Source organism: Nerophis ophidion, linkage group LG12 (genome assembly GCF_033978795.1).
Source record: "Nerophis ophidion isolate RoL-2023_Sa linkage group LG12, RoL_Noph_v1.0, whole genome shotgun sequence".
Classification (NCBI taxonomy): Eukaryota; Metazoa; Chordata; class Actinopteri; order Syngnathiformes; family Syngnathidae; genus Nerophis; species Nerophis ophidion.
The window spans coordinates 31,851,537-31,878,018 of record NC_084622.1 but is presented as its reverse complement, the minus strand read 5'-3'; the positions used below and the strand labels follow the sequence as shown (position 1 = coordinate 31,878,018).

The window sequence follows — 26,482 nt, the reverse complement described above, 5'->3', positions numbered from 1 at the left end:
AAATATAATGAATTAGTATCAGGCTACTATACTAATACCGGTATGCCGTACAACCCTAAATCCACTTTTAACATAAATTGTTGGAACGGTCTACGCAATTAAATTTAGTTTTGGGTAAATCCTCCAGTATATTTCTCATCAGACCAAGGCAGATCTTCCAGCCAAGGTCTGCGCTTCATGTCCGGCTGCGGTCTCGCTACACAACGTCCGGCGAGTAGGTGTATTGTCACGAAAGACAACAGTTGAATAGGCACTTCTTTGTTTTTAAATATGACTGGATGTTGGTGTTGTGACCTTTGCTGGTTAATTCAACCAATAACAGAACACTTTTGTTTACGGGTCTCACTGTGAAAATATTTTTGTTGGACTACAATTGCCGCTCCCAAAAATAAAAATGGCGGACTCGCACAGATGTCTGCCAGAAGATGCATGGGGATATCCATTGATATCACATATTCATAAACTTCACAAGTCAGGGCAAATTCCAGCTGGTTTGGAACAAGGCAACATTGTTTTATAAGTTTTTTCTCAATGTCTCAATGGTTTGAATTCAACATTTTGACACTTATGAGGATCCTAAATACACAAAAACAGGCATGAAAAGTGTGTTTTGCAAATGATGACCCTTTTAACATGTTCCGTTAACACTCACCATACATCTTTCCTTCGTCCGACAGTATAATCTTCCTTCTTCCACAGGGTGGGTAGATAGCAAGGGCTTCTTGGAAGCTCTGCTCAATGTCAGGGCTCCACACCCCCTCGGGGTCCCCATCTATAGTTTTGTCTCCTCCAGAGTCACTCAATCTGTCCATATCTTCCCCGGCACTCTCGCTGCCGCTCCAGCTGCTGCGCTCCATATTGGCAGCTAAAGTAGACTAATGGCAGCACACAAAACTAGTGAGTTTTCTAGTAGGCCAGAAATATTCCGCCTAAAAATGGTCAATCGTAGAAAAGTAAAAAGTTGGGACAGAAATCCGAGAGCAGTTCCCAGGAAGCCTATGGAAACAAAACAATAACAAAGAAATGTTTAAGTTGCAGATTCAGTCATCGAAGTACTCATTCCTATCAATTATTATTAGGACTTGTTCATAGCCAAGAGTATTATAAACAGCATGTCATCAACAGTCTGTTGTATCTGTCTGGGTCTAGATGGATTATCTTGCTGCAATAGAATCCCAACTACACAAGATTTTGTTTTCAACCTTTTAGGATTTTTGGTGATAATGGGGGCCAGGTTCCAAAACTGGGATGCTCTGAGCAAGTTACAGAATTAGTGCAAGGGTCATAGAAACATCTGGGATGAGTCACTGAAACTTAAAAAGTTTAAATAACATGTTAACTTTAAAGACAGTTCCGTTTCTGAGCCATAACTACAATGTAGTAGTAATAATAATGACAGAGATGACTTGTTGCAGTATGGTTTTGAATATTCTTGGGGATAGTGAGATTGAAAAAAAACATCGACACAACATGATAGAAAAATGGCAAATTGACTGGTGTCAAAATCAAGGGCCAGGGGTCAGATTTGGCACGCCACATCGTTGTATATGGTTCGCAAAAAAAAAAAAAAAAAAACAGGAAAAAATATGTCAATAAAGTACTTTATCTTTTCTTACTAAATGTATTTGGTTTTTTTACATATTTACTTCATGAAATTGCATACTTTTTTAACTTTAATATAAATGTATATAAAATATTCTATTACAATACATTTCAAACTATTTTTTGTCAAAGAAAAATAAATACTGGGGTATCTGCTTGACTTGACCTGCTCAGTGGCCTTGTGGTCAGAGTTTCTGCCCTGAGACTGGAAGGTCGTGAGTTCAAACCTCGACCGACTCATACCAAATGCTATGAAAATGGGACCCATTGCCTCCCCTCTTGGCACTTAATATCAAGGGTTGGAATTGGGGGTTAAATAACCAAATGATTCCCGAGCGCAGCCACCGCTGCTGCTCACTGCTCCTCTCACCTCCCAAGGGTGAACATGGGGATGGGTCAAATGCAGAGGATAACTTCACCACACCTAGTGTGTGTGAGTGTGGCTACCGTCGGGACTTTTTTAACTTGACTTATGATTTCAAAGCAATGAAAAAAAAAATGGCAACTCGGTTACAAGAATTTTACCACAAAAACAGTTGTAGATTTTGTTTCCATTTAATAGATGCTGTAAAAACCACAGTAAATTTTACCAGAAAATTCTGACAACACAGATGCCAGTTGTTTATGGAAAAAAAACAAGAAAAACACAGTGAATGTCACAGTTAACATCTGATTTTTTCTTAGAATGTACATAAAAAATAATTAATAACAATAAACTACATATGCAATTATAACATACTATCATAATATAATAATATGAAGTGGATCCTTGTACATTTACTGTATATTCATATCTATATATACAAACCCGTTTCCATTTGAGTTGGGAAATTGTGTTAGATGTATATATAAAGGAAATACAATGATTTGCAAATCCAACTAATTGTTGAAGCTTTGAAAGTGGGAATTTTTTACCATTCTTGCTTGATGTACAGCTTAAGTTGTTCAACTTGTTGTCGTATTTTACGCTTCATAATGCGCCACACATTTTTGATTGGAGACATGTCTGGACTGCAGGCGGGCCAGGAAAGAACCCGCACTTTTTTACTACGAAACCACGCTGTTGTAACACGTGGCTTGGCATTGTTTTGCTGAAATAAGCAGGGGCGTCCATGATAATGTTGCTTGGATGACAACATATGTTGCTCCAAAACCTATATGGACCATTCAGCATTTATGGTGCCTTTACAGATGTGTAAGTTACCCATGCCTTGGGCACAAATACACCCCCATACCATCACAGATGCTGGCTTTTGAACTTTACGCCTATAACAATCCAGATGGTTATTTTCCTCTTTGTTCCGGAGGACACCACGTCCACAGTTTCCAAATGTAAATTGAAATGTGGACTCGTCAGACCACAGAACACTTTTCCACTTTGCATCAGCCCATCTTAGATGAACTCGGGCCCAGTAAAGCCGGCGGCGTTCCTGGGTGTTGTTGATAAATGGCTTTCGCTTTGCATAGTAGAGTTTTAACTTGCACTTACAGATGTAGCGACCAACTGTAGTTACTGACAGTGGTTTTATGAAGTGTTCCTGAGCCCATGTGGTGATATCCTTTACACACTGATGATGGTTTTTGATGCAGTACCGCCTGATGGGTTCAAAGGTCCGTAATATCATCGCTTACGTGCAGTGATTTCTCCAGATTCTCTGAATCTTTTGATGATTTTACGGACCGTAGATGGTAAAATCCCTAAATTACTTGCAATAGCTTGTTGAGAAATGTTTTTCTACAACTGTTTGACAATTTGCTTACAAATTGGTGACCCTCGCCCAATCCGTGTTAGTGAATTACTTAGCATTTCATGGAAGCTGCTTTTATACCCAATCATGGCACCCACCTGTTCCCGATTAGCCTGCCCACCTGTAGGATGTTTCAAGTAAGTGTTTGATGAGCATTCCTCAACTTAATCAATATTCATTGGCACCTTTCCCAACTTCTTTGTCACGTGTTGCTGGCATCAAATTCTAAAGTTAATGATTATTTGCAACAAAAAATTTTTTTAATCAGTTTTAACATCAAATATGTTGTCTTTGTGGCATATTCAACTGAATATGGGTTGAAAATGATTTGCAAATCATTGTATTCCGTTTATATTTACATCTAACACAATTTCCCAACTCATATGGAAACGGGGTTTGTATATACAGGGTATATTTAAATACACACACATATATATATACAGGGTATATTTAAATACACACACACACACACACGTATATATATATATATATATATATATATATATATATATATATATATATATATATATATATTCACATAACTGCGATGTCGCCCTCAATGAAAACGAGTTTGATGCCCTTGTTTTGAGGTCATTTTGCCAGATCCGAATAAGAATCGATCCAGAAATTTCATTTGTCAAAGCATTTACGTTAACACAAAAAATAACTTTCCATTACCTGTCCAAGTACACCATCTGCATGCACCAACACGGACCTTGTATCTGATTTTATAATTCATTGCCATCATTGATGCAATTACTATCACACACACGTGTTTTATAATTGGCTTTGTTGTCATTGTTCCCACTTAATAGACTGACATATAGTTCACATGGTTTCATAAAGAACTAATTTCATAGTATAGGCCTGTCTGCCCAGTTCCCACTGCCGGGGGCATATTATTGCTTCCTATTATGAATAAAACCTGCACTTTTTCCTTTTTTTTTTTTTAAGTAGCCCAACAAACACGTCATGCAGAAACAAGCAGATTATGGAGGGAGAAAAAAAAATGAAGGGGATTGCCAGCTGCCTACAATTCTTCTAAAATCCCCTATGGTAAACAGCAGGGTTGGCATGCAGCATGTCACACACACATGCACACTAACACAAATCTAGTGGCAGCTCCTTGGGCAAAACATGTCATTTTGTCTGTGCTCAACTGGTCACACTTCCCATGCTCTGTTCATTGCCCCAGCCTGAACAAATCTATATTGTGATTATGCTGTTTGTGTGTGTTTATGGTGTGCTCGTCTGTATAATTCAATTCTAAGCGTACACATGCAACAGGAACATGTAATAGATCAAGCTAAACTTGGCTACACTTAACATCATCTACAGCAGATCATCAACAAACAAGCCAACAAAGAGGTCATCGGCAGACTTTTTGTGATGGGTCTGAAGTGAAATGAGAAAAATAAATAGATATATACTGTGCATGTATTATTTGTTTGTTAAATAAATAATCAAAACATTTATATTTTGTTGTTTACTTACTGTACCGAAAATGAACCGAACCGTGCCCTCTGAATCGAGGTACGTACCGAACCCTTAATATATGCATCAGCCCATCAATATATATGTATATTAGGGATGTACCGTTACACCCCTAATATATGCATCAGCCCATCAATATATATATATATATATATATATATATATATATATATATATATATATATATATATATATATATATATATATATATATTAAGGGTGTAACGGTACACAAAAATTTCGGTTCGGTACGTACCTCGATTCAGAGGGCACTGTTCGGTTCATTTTCGGTACAGTAAGTAAACAACAAAATATACATTTTTTGATTATTTATTTAACAAATTTGCTAAATCTTCCACCAAAAATGTTTTTCTTAGTGGAATATTTGATGTGAAGTAATCGGAATTCATAATAACATTGATTTTGATTCAATATTATGTTTTGAGCAATGAGTTTGAAAGTAAAAAAAAACTGCTTTGTTTTATTAGTCAACGTTGTTACTTTTTCTAAATTACATTTAGCCTTAAAGCTTTTTTATTTCACTTTTGTTTATGTTTTGGTTTATTTTATTAGTATTTTTAGAATGTGCCTTGGACCTTTAACACATTAGCTGTGGGCCGCAAATGGCCTCCGGGGCACACTTTTGACACCCCTGCTATAGATAATACAAAAAAATCTGATAAATCTATGGGTAAAAAGCAGAGCCTGGCGACGCATGCGCATTTATCATAACTCTCTCGCTGTCTCTGTCTCTCCCCCTCCCTCACAAATGTTCCTGCGGCACCACTTTTTGTTTTGTTTTCAACCCCTTCTTAACCCTGAACGTACATTGAAAATACACGCAACCCTAACTTAAAATGCAGGACATTTGAGGCATTTAAGAAACTCCAACTGGACAGCCCCGCAAAAGAGGACATATCCCGTGAAAAGAAGAGGTATTGTCAGTCTATCGTGGCTCTGTCGCTGCTAGCATGCCGTATTTCTTTTTTTAATTGATAGAAACTTTTATTAGTAGATTGCACAGTACAGTACATATTCCGTACAATTGACCACTAAATGGTAACGTATGTTGACGTATACCACAATAATATTACACCGTGGCCTTAATACCGTGATACCGTACCTTGAGATTTGATAACATAAGGTCCCTAATAATTAGTGAAATTAAGTCCACCAGCTCGTTTTTAGGCCTCTATCTAATGATGCTGAGTGCTATATTTCGAATACCCCTGCTTTTGCCCTCCCTCCAAGGTTTTGCGCCTTCACATCAATCAAGAGGCGTTCACATTATCCGCCAGGTAAGGGGGAAGGGCAAAGTACCTTCGTCGAAGCTAAGTGAGTTTGCAGACCTTTCTCCAGTGCGAGAAGAAAGATGGCAGACCAGAAACCCAGAGAAACATACAAATATAAGTAATAAGTGTAATTAATCATTTTTATCAAATCAACACCGGTGGTTTTGGTAAGACTTCAAATCTTTGCTAGTGGGCCATTGGCTTCAAACACAAATACACAATGAAACACAAGAAAATAAGAGTAGCACAAACAAAGTTCAACATCGCTTGAAACGGCATCTTGAAAGTAAACAAGTATTTGTCCTATCTGCCTTATGTCACTGCTGGCAAATGGCGAGGGTTGATGGTAAGACTCAATCGACGTCCATATGCATAGGGGCGTATATGAAATACTTCGCCATCGCACTAGAAGCTAGAGCCAATTCAAATTGAGCCTAGGAGGACACCTGCCTGACGCCGACCAGAGGCTCTTGAACCAGAGGGACATCTGTCTGTCCCGCCAAATTGGCTTGTTTTAACGTAAACAATGGTCAAAATAGGCCCAACACAAACAATGATTAGCAGCTTTTGGTGGCTTGTTAGCCAAGGTAGCTGCTCGTTCTTATGCCACTATGTGGGGTGGGAGGTATGTGCAAACGTAACGGCGTAGTCACTTACGTGCCCGAACGCAAACTATGCAGTGATGTAGCAAACGGTGTCCCAATATTTAGGGAAGATTACAAAACTGTAACACTTGTTGATTCATTTTGAGGGTGTATAGTGGTAGTGGGTGAAGGCTAGTGGTAGTGAGTGAGGGGTACCATTAGGATTGGGCCGGAGAGACCAAAGGTAACCTTGAACGAGCTGCTGAGTTCCACAGAAAAGACTGGAATGTCTGTGCATAGGACCACAATAACTTGTACACGCCACAGAGTATGGCTTGATAGAAGATTGGCCAGAAAAAAAAAAAGAAGGCAAGTCTTCAGTTTGCCAAACAGCTTGTTTGCCGACTCCCTAAGTGTATGGCAGAAATTTCTCTGGTCCGATGAAACTAAGAGCGCTTTGGCCACATTCTAAAATGCTATGTCTGGCAGCAACCCAACACATCCCATCAAACCAAGAACATCATCCCCGCAGTGAAATATGGTGGTGGCAACATCATGCTGTAGGGATGTTTTTAATCAGCATGGACTGGAAAACTGGTCCGAGTCAAGGGGAAGATAAATGGCAACATACTTGCCAACCCTCCCGGATTTTCCGGGAGACTCCCGAAATTCAGCGCCTCTCCCGAAAACCTCCCGGAAGAAATTTTCTCCTGGAAATCTCCCGAAATTCTCGCCCCCTCCAGCTCCATGCGGACATGAGTGGGGACAGCCTGTTTTCATGGATGCTTTCCTGTTATATAAACAGCTTGCCTGCCCAATCACGTTACAACATCTACAAGGAGATGAAGCAGAAGAACGAGGAAGTTACAGCCATCTACAGTCTGTAATAGAGTAATTCTATGTTGTCTGTCGCCATCTCCTGGTGTATGTTAGCTACAGTGTTATGGGGTTGCTTTTTGATTGGCCAATGATTTATGTGGTGTTGCGCACCTGACGGCAAGTGTCTCTCGCCAGTACGCAAATGGCAGAACAAAGGTTACTCAAATAGTGAAAGGTAAGTGTTGTTGTTTTTGTTTTTTTATAACCAGTAAGCACAGTAAAGTTTGTAGAAGAACTGTGTTTTTATTACTGTGTATTTGATAGGTGCCGTTTGAAATTCAACTATTACTTTTATCTATATATATATATATATATATATATATATATATATATATATATAAAATAAATACATATAGCTAGAATTCATTGAAAGTCAAGTATTTCATACATACGTATATATATATATATATATATATATATATATATATATATATATATGAAATACTCGAGTTGGTGAATTATACTCGTCCCCTCTTAACCATGCCCCCCGCCCAAACCACGCCTCCTCCCCACCCCCGACCACGCCCCCACACCCCACCTCCCGAAATCGGAGGTCTCAAGGTTGGCAAGTATGGATGGCAATAAATGCAGGCATTTTCGAGAGCAAAACCTGTTCCAATCTGCCTGTGATTTGAGACCTGGGCGAAAGTTCACCTTCCAGCAGAACAATGACCTATACTGCTAAACCCACACTTGAAGGGTTTAAATGTGTTGGAATGGCCTCGTCAATGCCCAGGCCTCAATCCAATCTCTGGTTTGACCTAAAGACTGCTGTATCAAAAGCGAAAACCATCCAACATGAAGGAGCTGGAGAAGTTTTGCCTTGAGAAATGGGCAAAAATCCCAAATGCAAGATGTGGCAAGCTCATAGAGACTTATCAAAAGGCACTTGCAGTTGTAATTGCCGCTACAGGTGGCTCTACAAAGTATTGACTTTAGGAGGGTGAATAGTTATGCACAATGAAGTTATTTTGTTTTTGGGCCTTTTTGTTGTTGGGTTCACAATAAAAAAAATCAACAACTTCAAAGTTGTAAGCATGTTCTGTCAATTAAATCATGCAAACCCTCAAACAATCCATTTTAATTTCAAGTTATTAGGCAATATAACACAAAAAATTACAAGGGAGTGAAAACTTTTGCAAGACGCGGTAGCTAAAATGCTGGATTTAAACCTTCAAAACGCAAGGCTGAAACAGAGATGCTCTTTTTTTACAAGTGTCTGTTCTCAGGTGCCCATTATTTTGCTTACTAAGTTGACTTCTATTTGTTTCCTGTCCTTTACTTCCATCATCTCTCCCCTCCTGCATCATACCCCTGGCTCCCCTTTCAAACAGCAATCTATGCATGTTGGACCTGGTTTCTAATACACTGGCAGAGTGAATGACAGTGTGCATATACAGCTGCATGTCTTTAAGTGATAATACAACCAGGGGACAACATTCACTTTTGTGTGTCTACAGACACAACTTTAAGCAACTGCATAGGTCAGCATAGATTCCAATGTGTCAGAACAGGACGACAAAACCTGTGATTCCGGAACCGAATGCAGCTTTTCAGCCTCGTTTTGAAAATTCTTGAATAATTTCCAACTGTCTGTGAGGCTGTCAATGTGTACAGGGCGAGTTCTGACTGGTGATTAGATGAGCATAAGTAAAGTAAGGAAAAAGAAGGAGTTTGTTATGTTGGCTTGTGTGTGAGACCCAAGCGGTAGGCTATCAAAGAATACCCAAAAAAGAATAAATATCTGAAAAAAATAGAGTGTAACTTTGCTTTCCAACCATGGAAACAGAGAAAGTAAGTTTGAAAGACAATGCTTGGAAGAAACAAATAATATTCATTGAGTTGAAGACATTTTCAATGGTCGACTGTGTGGCAGACTTGGCGAGTCAGTTGGAGCATAACACTGCGAGTCGGCAGAATTGGCACAAAACTGAAGCAGAAGCAGCCAACTTTTGTGCCAACAAAATCGGCGGAAAATGAAATGTATCCATAAAAATATGGAAAAAGCTGCTACTATGACTGGGCGGTATACCAGTATTACAGTTAATACGGGTATATTTTTAGAAAGAGATGTATGTATATTTGAGACAATAGTGCCATACCGTTATCTTTTCTTTCGCCTTTGTTACGGCTGTAAGAAAGCCTCTGGCTCGCATCCGAAGTCACTACCGCGTTTTGCCAACACCGAAACCCCACCTCATTCGCCGACGTGCCTGCACCGTAGCTTCAGCGGTTGGCGGAGGCGAGAGCAGCCCTGAGAGCCGACAAATGGCCGCTGCTAACTGCTAAAGCTAATGATACGGTTCACCTGAAAGCTTTATTGATGTCACGTGTTGCTTGGCAACATACACTGCTTTTTAAGGGCACACACACACACACACACACACACACACACACACACACACACACACACACACACACACCCACACACACACACACGAAATATATTTAAAGTATTTTATTTATTTACGCATTTATTACTTTCCTTAGTAAATAATTACATTTATAAAAGATGAACTGCACTTTTTTTTTTTTTTTTTGCCTATAGTTCACAATCATTATGAAAGAAATGACAATGGAAGGAATTTTTTTCTAAATGCATTCTAACTTGTAAATAAACTTAGATAGTAGTCCGCTGAAAGCTGAGCCAATGGGAGTTCCTGTATTTCACCAATAAAACCCAACAAATAACCATTGAAAAACCACCAACAATACTCCTTTTACACTTTGTGACTTGAATATTAACCAAGTTTTAGTGATATTGTTATTATAAGCGCTAACACAGACAAATTATAACGGCTATGACATCACTTCTTGTGTGCCTATTGTCAGAACGTGGACTTTGGGGTTTGTTTTTCCGGAATGCAAAGGAAAGTTGGCACGAGCAAGACATGAATATAAGTACATCCTTTATTTTTAACACCATAACTAACAAAAGGCAAACAAAAGGCACGCACAATAGCGGAGAACAAACTTGACTACTGAAAACAAAGACTAGCACAAAGGCATGACTATGGACAAAAGACAAAACTCAATAACTGTGACATAAAAAAAACAAAAACTTACGTGGCATGGGCAGAAGGGAAACTATGGACAGTGTGGTTAACAGGCATGGCATGGCATGAAGGGAGTAGAGATAAAGTCGCCAGGCTGACCACCTGGCAACTACAGATTTAAATAATACAGGTGATTGAACAAGTGCGTGACATGACAGGTGAAACTAATGATTTGCTATGGTAACAAAACGAACTAGGAAGTGCAAAAATAGGAACTGATTGTCCAAAAAACAATACCGAACATGACCAAAACAAAACGTGATCCCATAGACGTAACACCAATGTTTACATCATCGAGTGGTCTGCTGCTTCCTCCCTTTCCTGCTCCCTGTGTGTTTATTGTAGGTCATAAATAGTGCTTCTCAATTGGGCAGAAGAAGGCTGAGGACGTATTCCGACAAGTTGGTACACTTTGACAGTCAATTTAAACTCGTAAATGGCAAGAACGACACAAAAAGACGCAAGGTTGTACCCCTTTTCTTCATGAGGATTTTGAGTCATTCTTCATCTAAATGGAAATAGCTGAACATCCTAGCAGTCTGCATCCTAATTTACAGTACGTGTTTTATTAAGTTTGTTGTTTTTTATGAAATATGCAGTGAGTAATCAGTGATGTATCGGGGAAAAAAGCAAACCTTGTGATGAGTTTTTGAAAATATTGCGCCATGTAAGCTTAAAATGATCAAAATATGTAAATATTACATCTTATTATAAATGTGCCCGTTACTAGATTACATATATACTTACATCATGTATATAAAACATTAATGGAGGTGTTTGGATGTTTTTAAGGGCTTTATAGGCAAAATAGAGCGGCTCCTATAGGCTCCATTGTAAGCAGACTTGTATATTTATTTAATATTTAGAATGCGTAAACAAAAAAAATACAACCATCGCCATGTCTTTCATAATGATTGTGAACGATATACAAAATTCCCCCAAAAAAGTGCAGTTCCCCTTTAAAGAGTAATTCTGTTACTAAATAAAAAAAACTTTTTGATTAAGTAACCAGTACCTATAATTAATTACTTTTTTAAATTAATTTTCAGAACACTGGTAGTAACATTAATGGGGTGTTGAGTTTAAACTAAACACTTCGTATCTCTTGTTTGAATACCGATACATAACATGTATCGCGACTTGGCCTAAAAATACCAGAATATCAGTTTTGGTCTGCATTGCCCAAAACTGCTGCCGGTGGTGTGTGTGACGGTGAAGCAGTTCGAAGGAAACATTGAAAGTGAAATCTCCCAAGTATGAACAACCAGCTGTTTATAGCGGCACTTCCAGTGCGAGCTCCCCACATCATGAGAGAGCACTCCAGGCACAGTGAGGGTGAACTGCGACTGTAATTACAAAAGGCGATTATCCAACAACCAATGCTTTCCAAGGTAAATGCTGAACATTATTACTTCAAAAAACAACTGAGTTATTTCTAGTACATCCTATCTATTGTATTGGGAAAACTTTATCCATCCCTCTGGGGAAATTTAGGAATCTGTAGCAGAAACAGAAACATGTGTTTACAGTGCGCTTTGAGTACCTTGAGGGTAGAAAAGCACTATACAATTATAACCCATTTACCATTAAACTGTACATTCCTATTTGGAAAACAATCTGCTTGTTTTATGCACTGGCCTCTTTAGATTATTGAAATATACCGCAAATTCTGGACTAGGAAAACAATCTGCTTGTTTTATGCACTGGCCTCTTTAGATTATTGAAATATACCGCAAATTCTGGACTATAAACAATCACTTTTTTCCTACGCTTTGCACCCTGCTGCTTATAAAACAGTACAAATAATGTATGTATTTTTCTACGCTGACAGCCATATTGCAAATAGTTTTCATAAAACACATGCAAACATATTGTAAAGGCGTGTTGTTGTTAGTGCTATGGCACCATCTTTTGGACGAGTTTTTACAATTCAGGTGCTACTTGGGGAATGTGGACTAGTGGTAAGAGAGTCTGCCCTGAGATGGGAAGGTCGTGAGTTCAAATCCTGTGCGAGTCATACCAAAGACTATAAAAATGGGACACATTACAGTTTTTCCCCCAGAAAATGTGTTAGTTAAGGTGGTGTCTCTCCGGCGGACAGACCGGGTAAGGGGATGGGTGGATGTAAAGATCGATTTAACTCGACCTGTCGCCATCACGTCTCCACCTTGTCGCTGCCACCAAATAGCGTGGGGGGAAATAGACTACAGACTGTGGTGAAGTAGGCCGGCTTCATCGCATGAAGAAGCTTAAAATTTTTGGTTGTGTTTTCCGCTCCATTTGCGGAATGGCAATATACGATATATTTCTCGATATTTTTTCCATAAAGTAAAAACAAAACAGTCCTAGTTACCTGAGATACTAAGTATGTCATTACTATGCCACATACTGACATATGTTCAACTCATCATGCTTAATTTATTACAGCATTTGGGAAGCCTGTAGTTGATTTTTATTATGTAAATGTTATATTTTTATTAACATGTGATAGCAGGGGACCCTGCCATTCAAAACTAGGCAGCTACATTATTAATGATTAATGTAACTATAGCTGAAAATATAGTGCAACAGCAATAGTAAAGACTATTCATCCATGAACACCATGGAGTTCATGTAGGCTTTAAGATGCATTTACATTATTATATCAACTATCAGAGACAGCTTCAGGAAACTTTTCATTTAACATAATGTCCTTTTTTGCTGCTTCAACACAGCTCAATCAACACAGAAAAAGGTCAAGTGAAATAACAGACAGACAGAGCTTTGCTGTCTGTAACACACACACTTCAAAATGAGCTAACGTTACGCTAAAAGCTAATTGGCCTTCACCTCAAGGACTGCAAGCGAGCTGATCTGCCACTTATATTTCTAGAACGTCAACGGGCTCATAGTGATGTTACGAGTATTTGAGTGGCAGGTGTTTATTATAATTTGGTGAGAGTCCGCTGCCTGATGCTTAAATGATAAACACCTATCTGCTCATCACGACGCTGGTGCACTGACTCCATGCGCTCTCAATATGCACTGCTGATTGGCTGTAACCAATCAGATGGTTCTGTAGGTGGGACAATGCTGGGTGCTGCAGAGAGTACTGACAGAGACAGGCAGAACGAAGCGGAGAAGCTTGTTTAGACTTTTGCTTAGGCGGCGGCTCTTTGTTAAAGCGGCCGCCTTAGCAACAAAGCGCTGCGGGAAACCCTGCATTACCTCCCTGCTTGGAACTCGGCATCAAGGGTTGGAATTGGGGTTTAAATCACCAAAATCGATTCCCATGCACAGCCACCGCTGCTGCTCAATGCTCCCCTCACCTCCAAGGGGGTGAGGGTGATGGGTTAAATGCAGAGGATAATCTCACTACACTTTGTGTGTGTGTGTGTGTGACAATCATTGGTACTTTAAGCGTTTAATGAAAAAGTACTGCCTTTCGCACAAGGTCACCAAGCAAGTTTATTTATAAACATATTCAGTATGATATAAAAACTCTTAATCGTCAAGATGAAAATACGTTACAATTTTTAAACACCTGATACTCAGTGTTTATGTTGTTTATCAGTATGTTAAAAAAATAGTTACTCGTTGAAATGTGACATTGATCTACTGACATCAGGTTTTGCTATGAATCTGTTATAGGTTTTGTGATGAATGTGGAATTGCTCACAATAATAAGGGACATCAGGAGCAATTTGGAGAAGTTTAGTTTTCACAAGATGCTCACATGAGGGGCCCAGTAACAGATGGATGCTGGAGAGAAACATTAGTCACACAACAATCAACTCTGACTACTGGGCTTCATACCCCGAATTACCCCTCCTTCCTTGTGTGTGTGTGTGTGTGTCTGTGCGCGCGTGTACGCCGTCAGGCAGGCCCAGGCCACTCCAGCCAGGGCTGCAAGCTTCATGGTGCCAATGCCAAACTCTCAGTAGAACACACAGGGCACCCAGCCACAATCCTCCAGCTGCTTTGGACCCTCACATTCTACCTTGTTTTTTTCCCCCTCCCAAGTGTACTAGTTTCTTTAGGGGTCCCCCACATGCCAACTACATGTATGCGTCTATGTGCATGTCATGCACTTGTATTAAACCCTCCATAGTCTTAAAAGGCAAGCCAATGTTGTTTTAACTACATGACGTTTGGCTCATGTTTGCTTCACCAGAGGGTATAAACATATGAATTGCAGTGGGGGTCTTGGTTGGTACTTTTATCATCACAAGTCAGTCATTACCCTGCACTAATTCTTTTATTGGACCATTGGATAGCATTTGTTTTAACTGATTCCAACATGTACAAACACCAGTTTGTAGGAAAACAGATTTTCCAATAATTCACAAAGCAAACATTGTTATACTTTTGACATGCTTTAGGATTAAACCAAATTATCTTGCATATGAATTATTTTGTTCAGAATTGAATGATTCCTTCAGACCAAGGACACAATTCCCTTCGTTTTTACTGTTGTATTGCAGGATGCGGATCGGATTCAGGTGAGCTTACATTTGTCACATGAACAGCAACAGCCTTTTAACAGATTTGCAAGGCAGAAATGTGTCAGCCCATCTCATGTGATTCAGTTTAGGGCCGGGCGATATGATCTTTTATCAATATCTCGATATTCTTAAGCCATATCACGATGAACAATATATATCTCGATATTTTGCCTTAGCCTTGAATTAACACTTGATGCATATAATCACACCAGTATGGTGATTCTATGTGTCTCCATTAAAACATTCTTGTTCATACTCCATTAATATGTTCATTTTAAACTTTCATGCAGAGAGGGAAACCACAATTAAGTCAATTTACCAAAACTGTATTTATTAAACAGTTATTAAGCAGTGGCACAAACATTCATTTCATTTCAAAACAAAGCGCAAGATTGTCAGAGACATGTTAAAACAGGCTATGAGTGCACTTTTGTGCAAGACGTCAAAACAACACAAAATTTAAGTGCACTTGTTGTACAGAACCCCACTACAATAGTTAAAAACAAAGTGCACTTTTGTGCCTAATGTCACACAAAATATTTCAAAAACTGTCAAATAAAAATGAGCTGCGTAATAGGAAATCCAACAGTGTACGTCCTTTGCTACACGGTAGGTTACTACGAACGTTATTATATTCTGTTGTTGACTATTTTTTTCATACGATCTGGAAATGATTGCTTCGGCAATTTGTGGGTATGGCACCGAACGGAGATGTTGACATGCAGGTTCAATCACTCTTCATTCTCTAGCGGGGGAGTTTTCAAATGATGCTACAAATTAGCAGTAAGTGCTACTTTTTGTAACAACGCTTTGGCCGCATACTTGTTCGACATATTCCCGCTTAAAGCCAAACCACCGCCAGACGATGGACCCCGTGCTGTTTTTCTTAGGAATTAATTCATCCTTCATTTGTTACCAGAATGGCACCTTCTTTTTCTCGTATTACTACCCGCACCACTCCGTTAGCATCACAGCTAATGTTACCCATACTGCTACCTCTCACGTGAGGGGGTATGACGCAACAGTATGTGACGTGTGAGAAGGAGAGACAGGAAAGAGCAGCGTTTCTCAAAGTGTGGGGCGGGCCCCACCTGTGGGGAACAGAGACATGACAGGTGGGGCGCGAGGAACGGGAGAGAATTTCACTTAAAAAACATTTTTTATTATTATATTCTTGCGGCGGCAATGACCAAGAAGAACGCGGAGTTGGAATATAATTACAACACTTTATGTACATATTTATATACATATGTATATCATATTTACATATTTATATAATATGTAACTACAAGCTACATTCACAGACAGAGTCCCACTGCTTTTATGAGCGGTCAAGCGAGTCAAAAGCCGACTTTTTTTTTTTTTTTTTATTTGTGGCGGCCGTAACTCTTTCGTGGCGAGCCGCCACAAATAAATGAATGTGTGGGAAACCCTGACTTGAACGTTACTTGATGTTCAATAAATTTGAAAATGTTAAGCTTGGCATTAGCGTTCTGTTGTGGCGATGGGGGCAGGTGGGGCTTGAAAACTTCCCATTGTCCAAAGTGGGGGATGACAAAAAAAGTTTGAGAACCACTGCTGTACTGTAATGCCATCAGTTAAAAGCAACTGCGTGAGAACGTATACTCGAATATTGTGATATAGTAGGGCTGGGCGATATATCAATATAGGCGATATATTGCAGGTTTGTCTCTGTGCGATATAGAAAATGAGTATATCGTAATATTCGAGTATATGTTCTCACGCCGTTGCTTTTAGCTGCTGGCATTACACTATAGGCTCTTGCCACTCCTTCTTGTGTGTCTTTCTCAAAGACAGCAAGCGCACAAACTTACACACATCACATACTGTCACGTCATACGTAGCATACGTAAACGCCCACGGAGCAGAGAGGTAGCAGCGTGGCTAATGTTAACTGTGATGCTAGCGGAGTGTTGCGAGTGGTAATACGAGAGAAAGAAGGTGCGAATCTGGTAACAAATGAAGGAAGAATTAATTCCCAAGAAAAACTGCACGGGGTACATCGTCTGGCGGTGGTTTGGCTTTAAGCGGGAATATGTCAAATAGACAACTTTAATTTGTCAAGTGTGGGGCACAAGCGTTGCTACCAAAAGTAGCATTACTGCTAATATGTAGCATCATTTGAAAAGTCACCTGCTAATAACTGTTTAATAGATACAGTTTTGGTCAATTGACTTAGTTGTGATTTCCTTCTCTGCATGGAAGTTTAAAATGACCATATATTAATGCAGTATGAACTGCTGTGATTATATGTAACAAGTGTTCATTCAAGGCTAAGGCAAAATACCAAGATATATATCGTGTATCGCGATACGGCCTAAAAACACTGTGATATTAAAAAAAGGCCATATCGCCCAGCCCAATGATATAGTCAATCTCTATATCGCACAGAGACAAACCCGCGATATATCGAGTATGTCGATATATATAGCCCAGCTCTAATTCAGTTCATTTTCTATATATGCCTTTGGATTTTACTTCCAGGTGATACTTTTTTACATTTTAATTTTCCTGAGGGAATCAAAAAAGTATTATCAATCTATTTATCGATCTGTTTTCAAAAGTTAACATTTACAAGCACCAAACTGCCATGAAAATATAATTTTTCTGTATTCAATTGAAAATGGTGTTGCAAAAATGTGCTTCTTTGAGCCTTCAGTCCACCTGAAACACATTATGTGTGTGTGGACTGTTAGAGGGAGAGAAATTGTCCTAGATAATCCAAACAATTCTCTACAGAATGTCTCCTGTCAGCAAGGAATCCTTGCTCACCATTCTTACATGGAAACATGTAACAATATTTTTCAATTATAAATAGTGAAAAGAACATTCTTTCTGACTTAATATACATCCATACTAAATTTACCGTATTTTCTGGACATACCAATATATAAATCACACCCACTAAATTTTAGAAGAATCAATATTTGTCCATATATTGAGCACACTGCTGCGGATGTACATTCGTGGTCAAAAGTTTACATACATTTGTAAATAACATAATGTCATGGCTGTCTTACGTTTCCAATAATTTCTACAACAATTTTTTTTTGTAATAGAGTGATTGGAGCACATACCTATTTGTCACAAAACACATTCATGAAGTTTGGTTCTTTCATGAATTTATTATGGGTCTACTGAAAATGGGACCAAATCTGCTGGGTCAAAAAGTGTACATACAGCAATGTTAATATTTGGTTACATGTCCCCTGGCAAGTTTCACTGCAATAAGGAGCTTTTGGTAGCCATCCACAAGCTTCTGGTTGAATTTTTGACCACTCCTCTTGACAAAATTGGTGCAGTTCAGCTAAATGTGTTGGTTTTCTGACATGGACTTGTTTCTTCAGCATTGTCCACATGTTTAAGTCAGGACTTTGAGAAGGCCATTCTAAACATTAATTCTAGCCTGACATAGCCATTCCTTTACCACTTTTGACGTGTGTCTGGGGTCATTGTCCTGTTAGAACACCCAACTGCGCCCAAGACCCAACCTCCGGGCTGATGATTTTAGGTTGTCCTAAAGAATTTGGAGGTAATCCTCCTTTTTCGTTGTCCCATTTACTCTCTGTAAAGCACCAGTTCCATTGGCAGCAAAACAGGCCGAGAGCATAATACTGCAACCACCATGTTTGACAGTAGGATGGAGTTCCTGGCATTGAAGGCCTCACCTTTTCTCCAAACATATTGCTGGGTATTGTGGCCAAACAGCTCAATTTGTTTCATCTGAGCCCACAGATTTACTTATAGACCCACATTGTCCAACTCTTGGGTGAAAATATATTTCCACATAGCAAATTTCATATTTCTTAGATTTTTGTACAGTAAAGGCTCTCACATACTATGCGTTGAATGTTCGCTCTCATCAGAGCTTCCAGAGTTGCACTCATTTCCGCGTTGTAGTTTTCTGTGTAATGTGAAGATCGATGTCACATTAAATGCGGAATGATGTGAGAAATACACTACATTGCCAAAGGTATTTGGCACCTGCCTTGACTCACATATGAACTTGAAGTGCCATCCCATTCATAACCTATGGAGTTCAATATGATGTCGGTCCATCTTTTGCAGCTATTACAGCTTAAACTCTTCTGGGAAGGCTGTCCACAAGGTTGCGGAGAGTGTTTATAGGAATTTTCAACCATTCTTCCAAAAGCGCATTGGTGAGGTCACACACTGATGTTGGTCGAGAATGCCTGGATATCAGTTTCCGTTCTAATTCATCCCAAAGGTATTCTATCGGGTTCAGGTCAGGACTCTGTGCAGTCCAGTCAGGTTTATCCACACCAGAATTTGTCATACATGTCTTTATGGACTTTGCTTTGTGCAGTGGTGCACAGTCATGTTGGAAGGGAAGGGGTCCTCTCCGAACTGTTCCCACAAGGTTGGGAGCATGGAATTGTCCAAAATGTTTCTGTATCCTGTACCAACTTTCACACTAGGCAAAATGCAGTCCGAAATGTACCGTTCTCCTGGAAACCTCCAAACACAGACTGGTCCATCAGATTGCCAGATGGAAAAGCGTGATTCATCACTCCAGAGAATGCGTCTCCGCTGCTCTAGAGTCGAGTGGTGACCTCTATGCGCTTCAGCACTCCCTGACCCATCTATATCAGTTTACATGGCCGAGTTGCTGTTGTTCCAAAACTCTTCTATTTTCTTATAATAAAGCCGACAATTGACTTTGGAATGTTTAGGAGCGAGGAAATTTCATGACTGGATTTGTTGCACAGGTGGCATCCTGTGACAGTTTCACGCTGGAAATCACTGAGAGCGGCCCATTCTTTCACAAATGTTTGTAGAATTAGTCTTCATGCCTGAGTGCTTGATTTTATAGAGCTGTGATTAGGACACCTGATTCTGATCATTTGGATAAAGTGGCCAAATACTTTTGGCAATATAGTGTACATGTCGAGCAGTGACATTTTAAGTTTCGCATGCACAGGCTTGGTAGACATCCGCTTATTGTATGTGCGTACGTTCCGCTAAAGTCAGCGAGAGCCTTGATTGTAATTGACAAATAAATGTGTCCGTACGTTGAGGATCGATTTTAAGTTTGTGAATAACATTTTGTCATTAATTAGTTGAGTTTATTTTATTTCAAACGGCATGTCGTAATAATTCAAAACAAAGTATGTCCATATTTTTTTGTGTTCCTTGATGCGAGTATGAGCATGAGTTTGTGAAGGGGATGCTTATTGGTGGTGCACAGGCTTTCACTAGCAGCGCACACTCAGTATTTCACCAAGTCTTCAGTAGCATTGAACCACACACATGTGGTAATTGATCTAAGCCTGCACACTGATAATAATGAATGACTTTTTCCTGAAAAACATGATAGAAGGTTTCAATTTTTTTTCTGCTCAACGGAGGTTTTGCTGAGTCATTGGGGGCCATTATCTAGTCTTTTCCTAATGGGTGGAGTGGCGGTGATCATTTCACACGCACACATATTCTAACAAACACACACACACACACATACACACACACGGGAAACAATCTTCAGCAGAGAAAAGAGAGGCCAGGCAGGGTATATCAACACCATTTAATAAGTGCGAATTTAGGATTGTGGCCGAGAAAGTGTGAGTGTATGTGTGCGTACTGTACTGTACCTATAATACTTCATCCATGCATAAGTATTTTTAACCTTACACCACAATTTCATCCTCTTCCATCTAAAATGTTGCCCAAACACAAATATACGGTACACATGCTTTGGTCATTTATAACGTTGTAATTGCTTCATGTTGACAAAAGCAGGTTGGGATAATGGTGTGGTTTATTTTGAAATTTGCTCTGGTCGCATAAGCAACAATGGCTAATCGGTTAGCATTAGCAGCAGCGTGGTGTTTTTTTACACCATTTTAGGACGACAAGTAGCCACCAGATGCGTAGGATCAATCAATTTCCTTCATCAATTTATTAAATGAATCTGTAGATTTAATTTCTAGGGGTGTAACGGTACGTGTATTTGTATTGAACCGTTTCGGTACGGGGGTTTCGGATCGGGTCGGAGGTGTAGCGAACGAGTACACATGCTAGCAGCGGCCGGGCTAGGACAACATGTAAAAGCCAGAGCTGGAAGACCCTCCAACTGAAAGAGTTTCCACACGGACATATTAAGTAGCGTACCGTACGTGGTGTAAACATTACACACCGAGGCACAACACACGGCATGCTAGCAGTGACCGGGCTACGATAGACTGACCACACCTCCTCTTTTCACCGGATATGTCCTCTTTTGCAGGGCTGTCCGGGTGGAGTTTCTTAAATGCCTCAAATGTCCGGCATTTTAAGGTAGGGTTGCTTGTATTTTCAATGTACGTCCAGGGCTAAGAAGGGGTTAAAAACAAGGCAATTTGTGCACGCAGCAGCATTCGTGAGGGAGGGGCAGAGACAGAGAGAGCGAGAGAGTTATGATAAATGCGCATGCCTTGTCAGGCTCTGTGTTTTACCCATAGATTAATCAGATTTTATTTTTTATTATCTATAGCAGGGGTGTCAAAGTGTGCCTCTGAGGCCATTTGCGGCCCACAGCTAATGTTTTAAAGGCCCACGGCACATTCTAAAAATACTATTTAAAAAAAAAAAAAAAAAAAAAAAGTGAAAAAAAAAGCTTAAAGGCTAAATGTAGTTTATAAAAAGTTGCAACTTTGACTAATGAAAAAAAGCAGTTTTTTTTCTTTCAAACTGTCATTGTTCAAAACATAATATTGAATCAAAATCAATGTTATTCTGAATTATCGACCTATCCAAAGTTCCGATTATCCAAATAATGATCCAAATACTCCACTAAGAAAAATATTTTTGGTGGAAGATTTTGCAAATTTTGGTAAATAAATAACCAAAATGTATATTTTGTTGTTTTCTTACTGTACCGAAAATGAACCGAACCATGAACTCTGAACCGAAGTACGTACAGAACAGAAATTTTTGTGTACCGTTACACTCCTATTAATTTCCTTTTGTATCTAACTGTTTTAGTGTAGTGGTGCAACAAATTGTACAAATGAGTTCCCCCCAAATACACCCAAAACGTTCTTGTATCCAAACACTTTAAATATATGTTTGTTCAGGATCCAAAAGTAAATCACTTACAGGGCTGTTTTACATTCTGGGGACTCGCCCTTGATGCAGCCTTTTTCAATGCCCGAGTATAGAAATAGAGCAGGTATAGGAATTTAAACACTAGGGTGTTATTTTGGACCCGAAGCTAAAATGTGACGGCCATATTATAAAAAAGACTAAGACCATAACAAGAAATATAAACTGTTTCAGGCTTATTAGACCTTGTTTGTATGTTCAAGCTGCACAGGTTTGTATGCATGCAATGATTTTATCCCATATTTCTTATTGTGCCATGGTCTGGGGACAGACAGGCCACGAGATGTGTAGTGAAGCCTCAGTTGTTGTTATATAAACAAACACAAAAGATATTTAACAAAAACCAATGAAGTAGGGCTGGCCGATATACCGTGTTTTTCGGATTATAAATTACTCCGGAGTATAAATCGCACCGGCCGAAAATGCATAATAAAGAAGAAAAAAAACACATATACGTCGCATTTTTTGGGGAAATTTATTTGATAAAATCAAACACCAAGAATAGACATTTGAAAGGCAATTTCAAATAAATAAAGAATAGTGAACAACAGGCTGAATAAGTGCACGTTATATGAGGCATAAATAACCAACTGAGAAGGTGCCTGGTATGTTAACGTAACATATTATGGTAAGAGTCATTCAATTAACTATGAAATATAGAACATGCAATACATTTAGCAAACAATCTGTAACTCCTAATCGATATATCCGAAGAAATCTTCTTCCTCGATGTCGCTTCTAAACAACTCTGCCAACTCCAAAAGTATGCGCCGCTTCCTCTTGTCGTTTTCTGCTGCATATTTCACTACCTCCAGCTTATAATCTGCAGTACATTATTTCCTTTTCGGTCCAATTTTTGTTCAGCCCTTCTCAGTTTTTATAAATTACTGCCAACGCTGAAATCATCAATTTTAATAGGTACGGCAGTAGCATATAACATATAGCAGTTAGCATCCCAAGACCCACAATGCACTTCTGCCATGACCCTCCCCCGCTGAATTCTTATTGGTTGACGTGTGTGTGACGATTGCTGACGTGTGTGTGAGACGATTGCTAAAATTGTCTTCGTCTCTTCCGCGAATAAGATAAATAATATTATTGAATATTTTACGGTATGGTTTTAATAATTTCATACATAAGTCACTCCGGAGTATATGTCGCACCCCTGGCCAAACTATGAAAATAACTGCGAATTATAATCCGAAAAATATGGTACTTGATAAATATCGCAGGTTTGTCTCTTTGCGATATAGAAAATGACTATATCGTGATATTCAAGTATACGTTCTCACGCAGTTGCTTTTAGCTGCTGGCTTTACGCTATAGGCTCTTCCCACTCCTTCTTGTCTCTCCTTCTCACAGACAGCAAGCGCACCTTCTTACATACGTCACATACTGTCACGTCATACGTCACATACGTATACGCCCTCGCGAAGCAGAGCGGTAGCAGCATGGGTAACGTTAGCTGTGATGCTAGCGGAGCCGTGCGAGTGTTAATACGAGAAAAAGAAGGTGTGAATCAGGTAACAAATGAAGGAAGAATTAATTCCCAAGAAAAAGAGCAGGTGCGGTTTGGCTTTAAGTGGGAATAAGTCGAACAGACAACCGTAATTTGTCAAGTGTGGGGAAAAAGTGTTGCTACAAAAAGTAGCATTACTGCTAATATGTAGCATCATTTGAAAAGTCACCTGCTAGAGAATGAAGAGCGCTTACTCCGCATGTCAACATCTCCATTTTCTGCCACACGCCCACACCATCAAAATGCTGAGGCAAACATTTCCAGATCAATCCCGTATGAAAAAACTTGTCAACAACAAAAGGAGATAATGTCCGCAGTAACCTACCACATAGCGAGTGACGAACACTATTTGATTTCCTATCATGCAGCTCATTTTTATTTGACAGTTATTGAAATATATCTTGTCTCACATCATGCACTTTATTTGTTTTAAATTATTGTAGTGGCATTCTGTAGAAAAAGTGCACTTTAATTCAGTGGTGTTTTGATATGTCATCTTAGTGACATCATGTACAAAAGCGCACTAATAGTTTGTTTCAAAATGTCTCTTACAATCTCGCATTTTCTGTTTTGGAAATGACATGAATGCTTGTGCCACTGCTTAATAGCTTTTTAATGAATGCAGTTTTGGTAAATTGACTTAGTTGTGATTTCTTTCTCTGCATGAAAGTTTAAAATGAGCATATATTAATGCAGTATGAACAAGAATGTTTTAATGTAGACACATAGAATCATCATACTACTGTGATTATATGCATCAAGTGTTAATTCAAGGTTAAGGCAAAATATCGAGATATATATCATGTATCGCGAAATGGCCTAAAAATATTGAGATATTAAAAAAAGGCCATTTTGCCCAACCCTACAATGAAGCATCATCATTGCCATATTACCCAAAAACATAACATGATGAGTTTTGATAATGTTATATAAACTTCTCATTTGCCTTGGGTTTAGGTGGCGACTTGTCCAGGGTGTACGCCGCCATCCGCCCAAATGCAGCTGAGATAGGCGCCAGCAACCCCCCGCGACCCCATTCCATCTTTTTTGACTGTGGTCCTGCGTGTGCCTCTGAATGCTTGTGTTTGTGTACATTTGCGTGTGAAAGTGTTTGTGTCGAGGTGTTTTTTTCCATGAAAGCATTTTTTTAACATAAATTTACGTAATTGATGTATTGTATGAATGACTATACTCTATAGAGCAGGAGTGGACAATTATTTTGACTTGGAGGCCAAATTTAGAGAAAACAATGCGTCTGTGGGCTGGTATATCTATTTTTAGAAATACTAATACAAAACCTCACAATGTCTGATTGAATGCTAAAAACGTTATGACAGACCGCCTTAAACAGAATGGAATTTTTACCGAATGGCACACCCAGAATGTACATGAAAATAAAGAATGTGGGATTTACAATATTAACTTTATTATTGATAGAACATTTGTATCATAATCCTCGAACAAAGTAACAGTGAAACTCAATGTATGAATCAATGAATACAGAACTAGGGGTGGGAATAAATAAGTTATCTTCTACCCACTCCCTTTCAGGCAAAACTGGACCATCATGCTTACGTACTGTAAATTACCTTTTGCATTATATTAATTTGTGTAGTCTACCTTCTAATTTTTTTTCTATGTCATTGCCTGAAATAAATTTAAAAAATGAAAACTATTAACGATAAAACAATGAATATTGACAACATATGAACATCACACCCCCCTTCGATCGACATATTTTACAATCAAGTGAAACGCAACAAAAATGCAACAAACACAGCAAAATAGGAACGCAAAGGGTTAAAACAACCTCACCTACAATCTGAAATATCTGATTAATCACTAAGCTTTAGAACTTTGTTGTAAAAACACTCTGTGGAAACGCTCCCCACCCACACTACTTGGTGCCTGAGCTGCTGTGACTTAGATTACCATTGTAACCAATTAGACTACCATAGTAAATGGGTTGTACTTGTATAGCGCTTTTCTACCTTCAAGGTTCTCAAAGCGCTGTGACACAACTTCCATATTTACTCATTCACACACACATTCACACACTGATGGAGGGAGCTGCCATGCAAGGCGCTAACCAGCACCCATCAGGAGCAAGGGTGAAGTGTCTTGCTCAGGACACAATGGACGTGACGAAGATGGTACTAGGTGGGGATTGAACCAGGGACCCTCGGGTTGCGCACGGCCACTCTACCACTGCGCCACACCTTCCCTAGTAGTAACTAGCATATAGTATATCATGCGAAAGCGCAGATTACAACCCTTGAAATACGTTGTATAGTGCAAGACTTTTTGAAAACATCACTGCACAACGTAATGGTAGCTACAGTTTCCATGTTAAAGATCTAAAAATAAATATTTCGGAATGTCCGGCGGGCCAGATTGAAAAGCATGCGGCCCCCGGGGCCATAATTTGCCCAGGTCTGGTATATACCATAATTTGCCCAGGTCTGGTATATAACAAGTTTGAAATACAGCTCATATATCATAAAAACATTCCCCATTGCTTTATTTTGAAAAAAAAGTGAATCTAAATCGCCTGTCAGAAGCGCGTCAGCTGGTCGCCCACCTTAACGAGTTGACACCCAGCAAAAGTGAGGAGAGAAAGTTGAAGAAAAAGGTATTTTAAGATAATTAATGCACTTCTAGTTCAAGCTTGGGCAGCACGGTTGTAAATTGGTTAGTGCGTCT

General features: G+C 39.2%; 1 protein-coding gene across 1 annotated transcript in view; it reads right to left on the bottom strand.

The window, feature by feature from the left end:
* Positions 1-26,482, bottom strand: part of LOC133563313 (transcriptional enhancer factor TEF-1-like) — a 128,954-nt gene that overhangs the window by 66,667 nt on the left and 35,805 nt on the right. The window contains exon 2 of the mRNA XM_061917382.1: positions 653-996. Within this exon, the coding sequence (XP_061773366.1) occupies positions 653-857 (205 nt within the window). The 5' untranslated portion in view covers positions 858-996. The remainder of the gene's footprint in view (positions 1-652; positions 997-26,482) is intronic.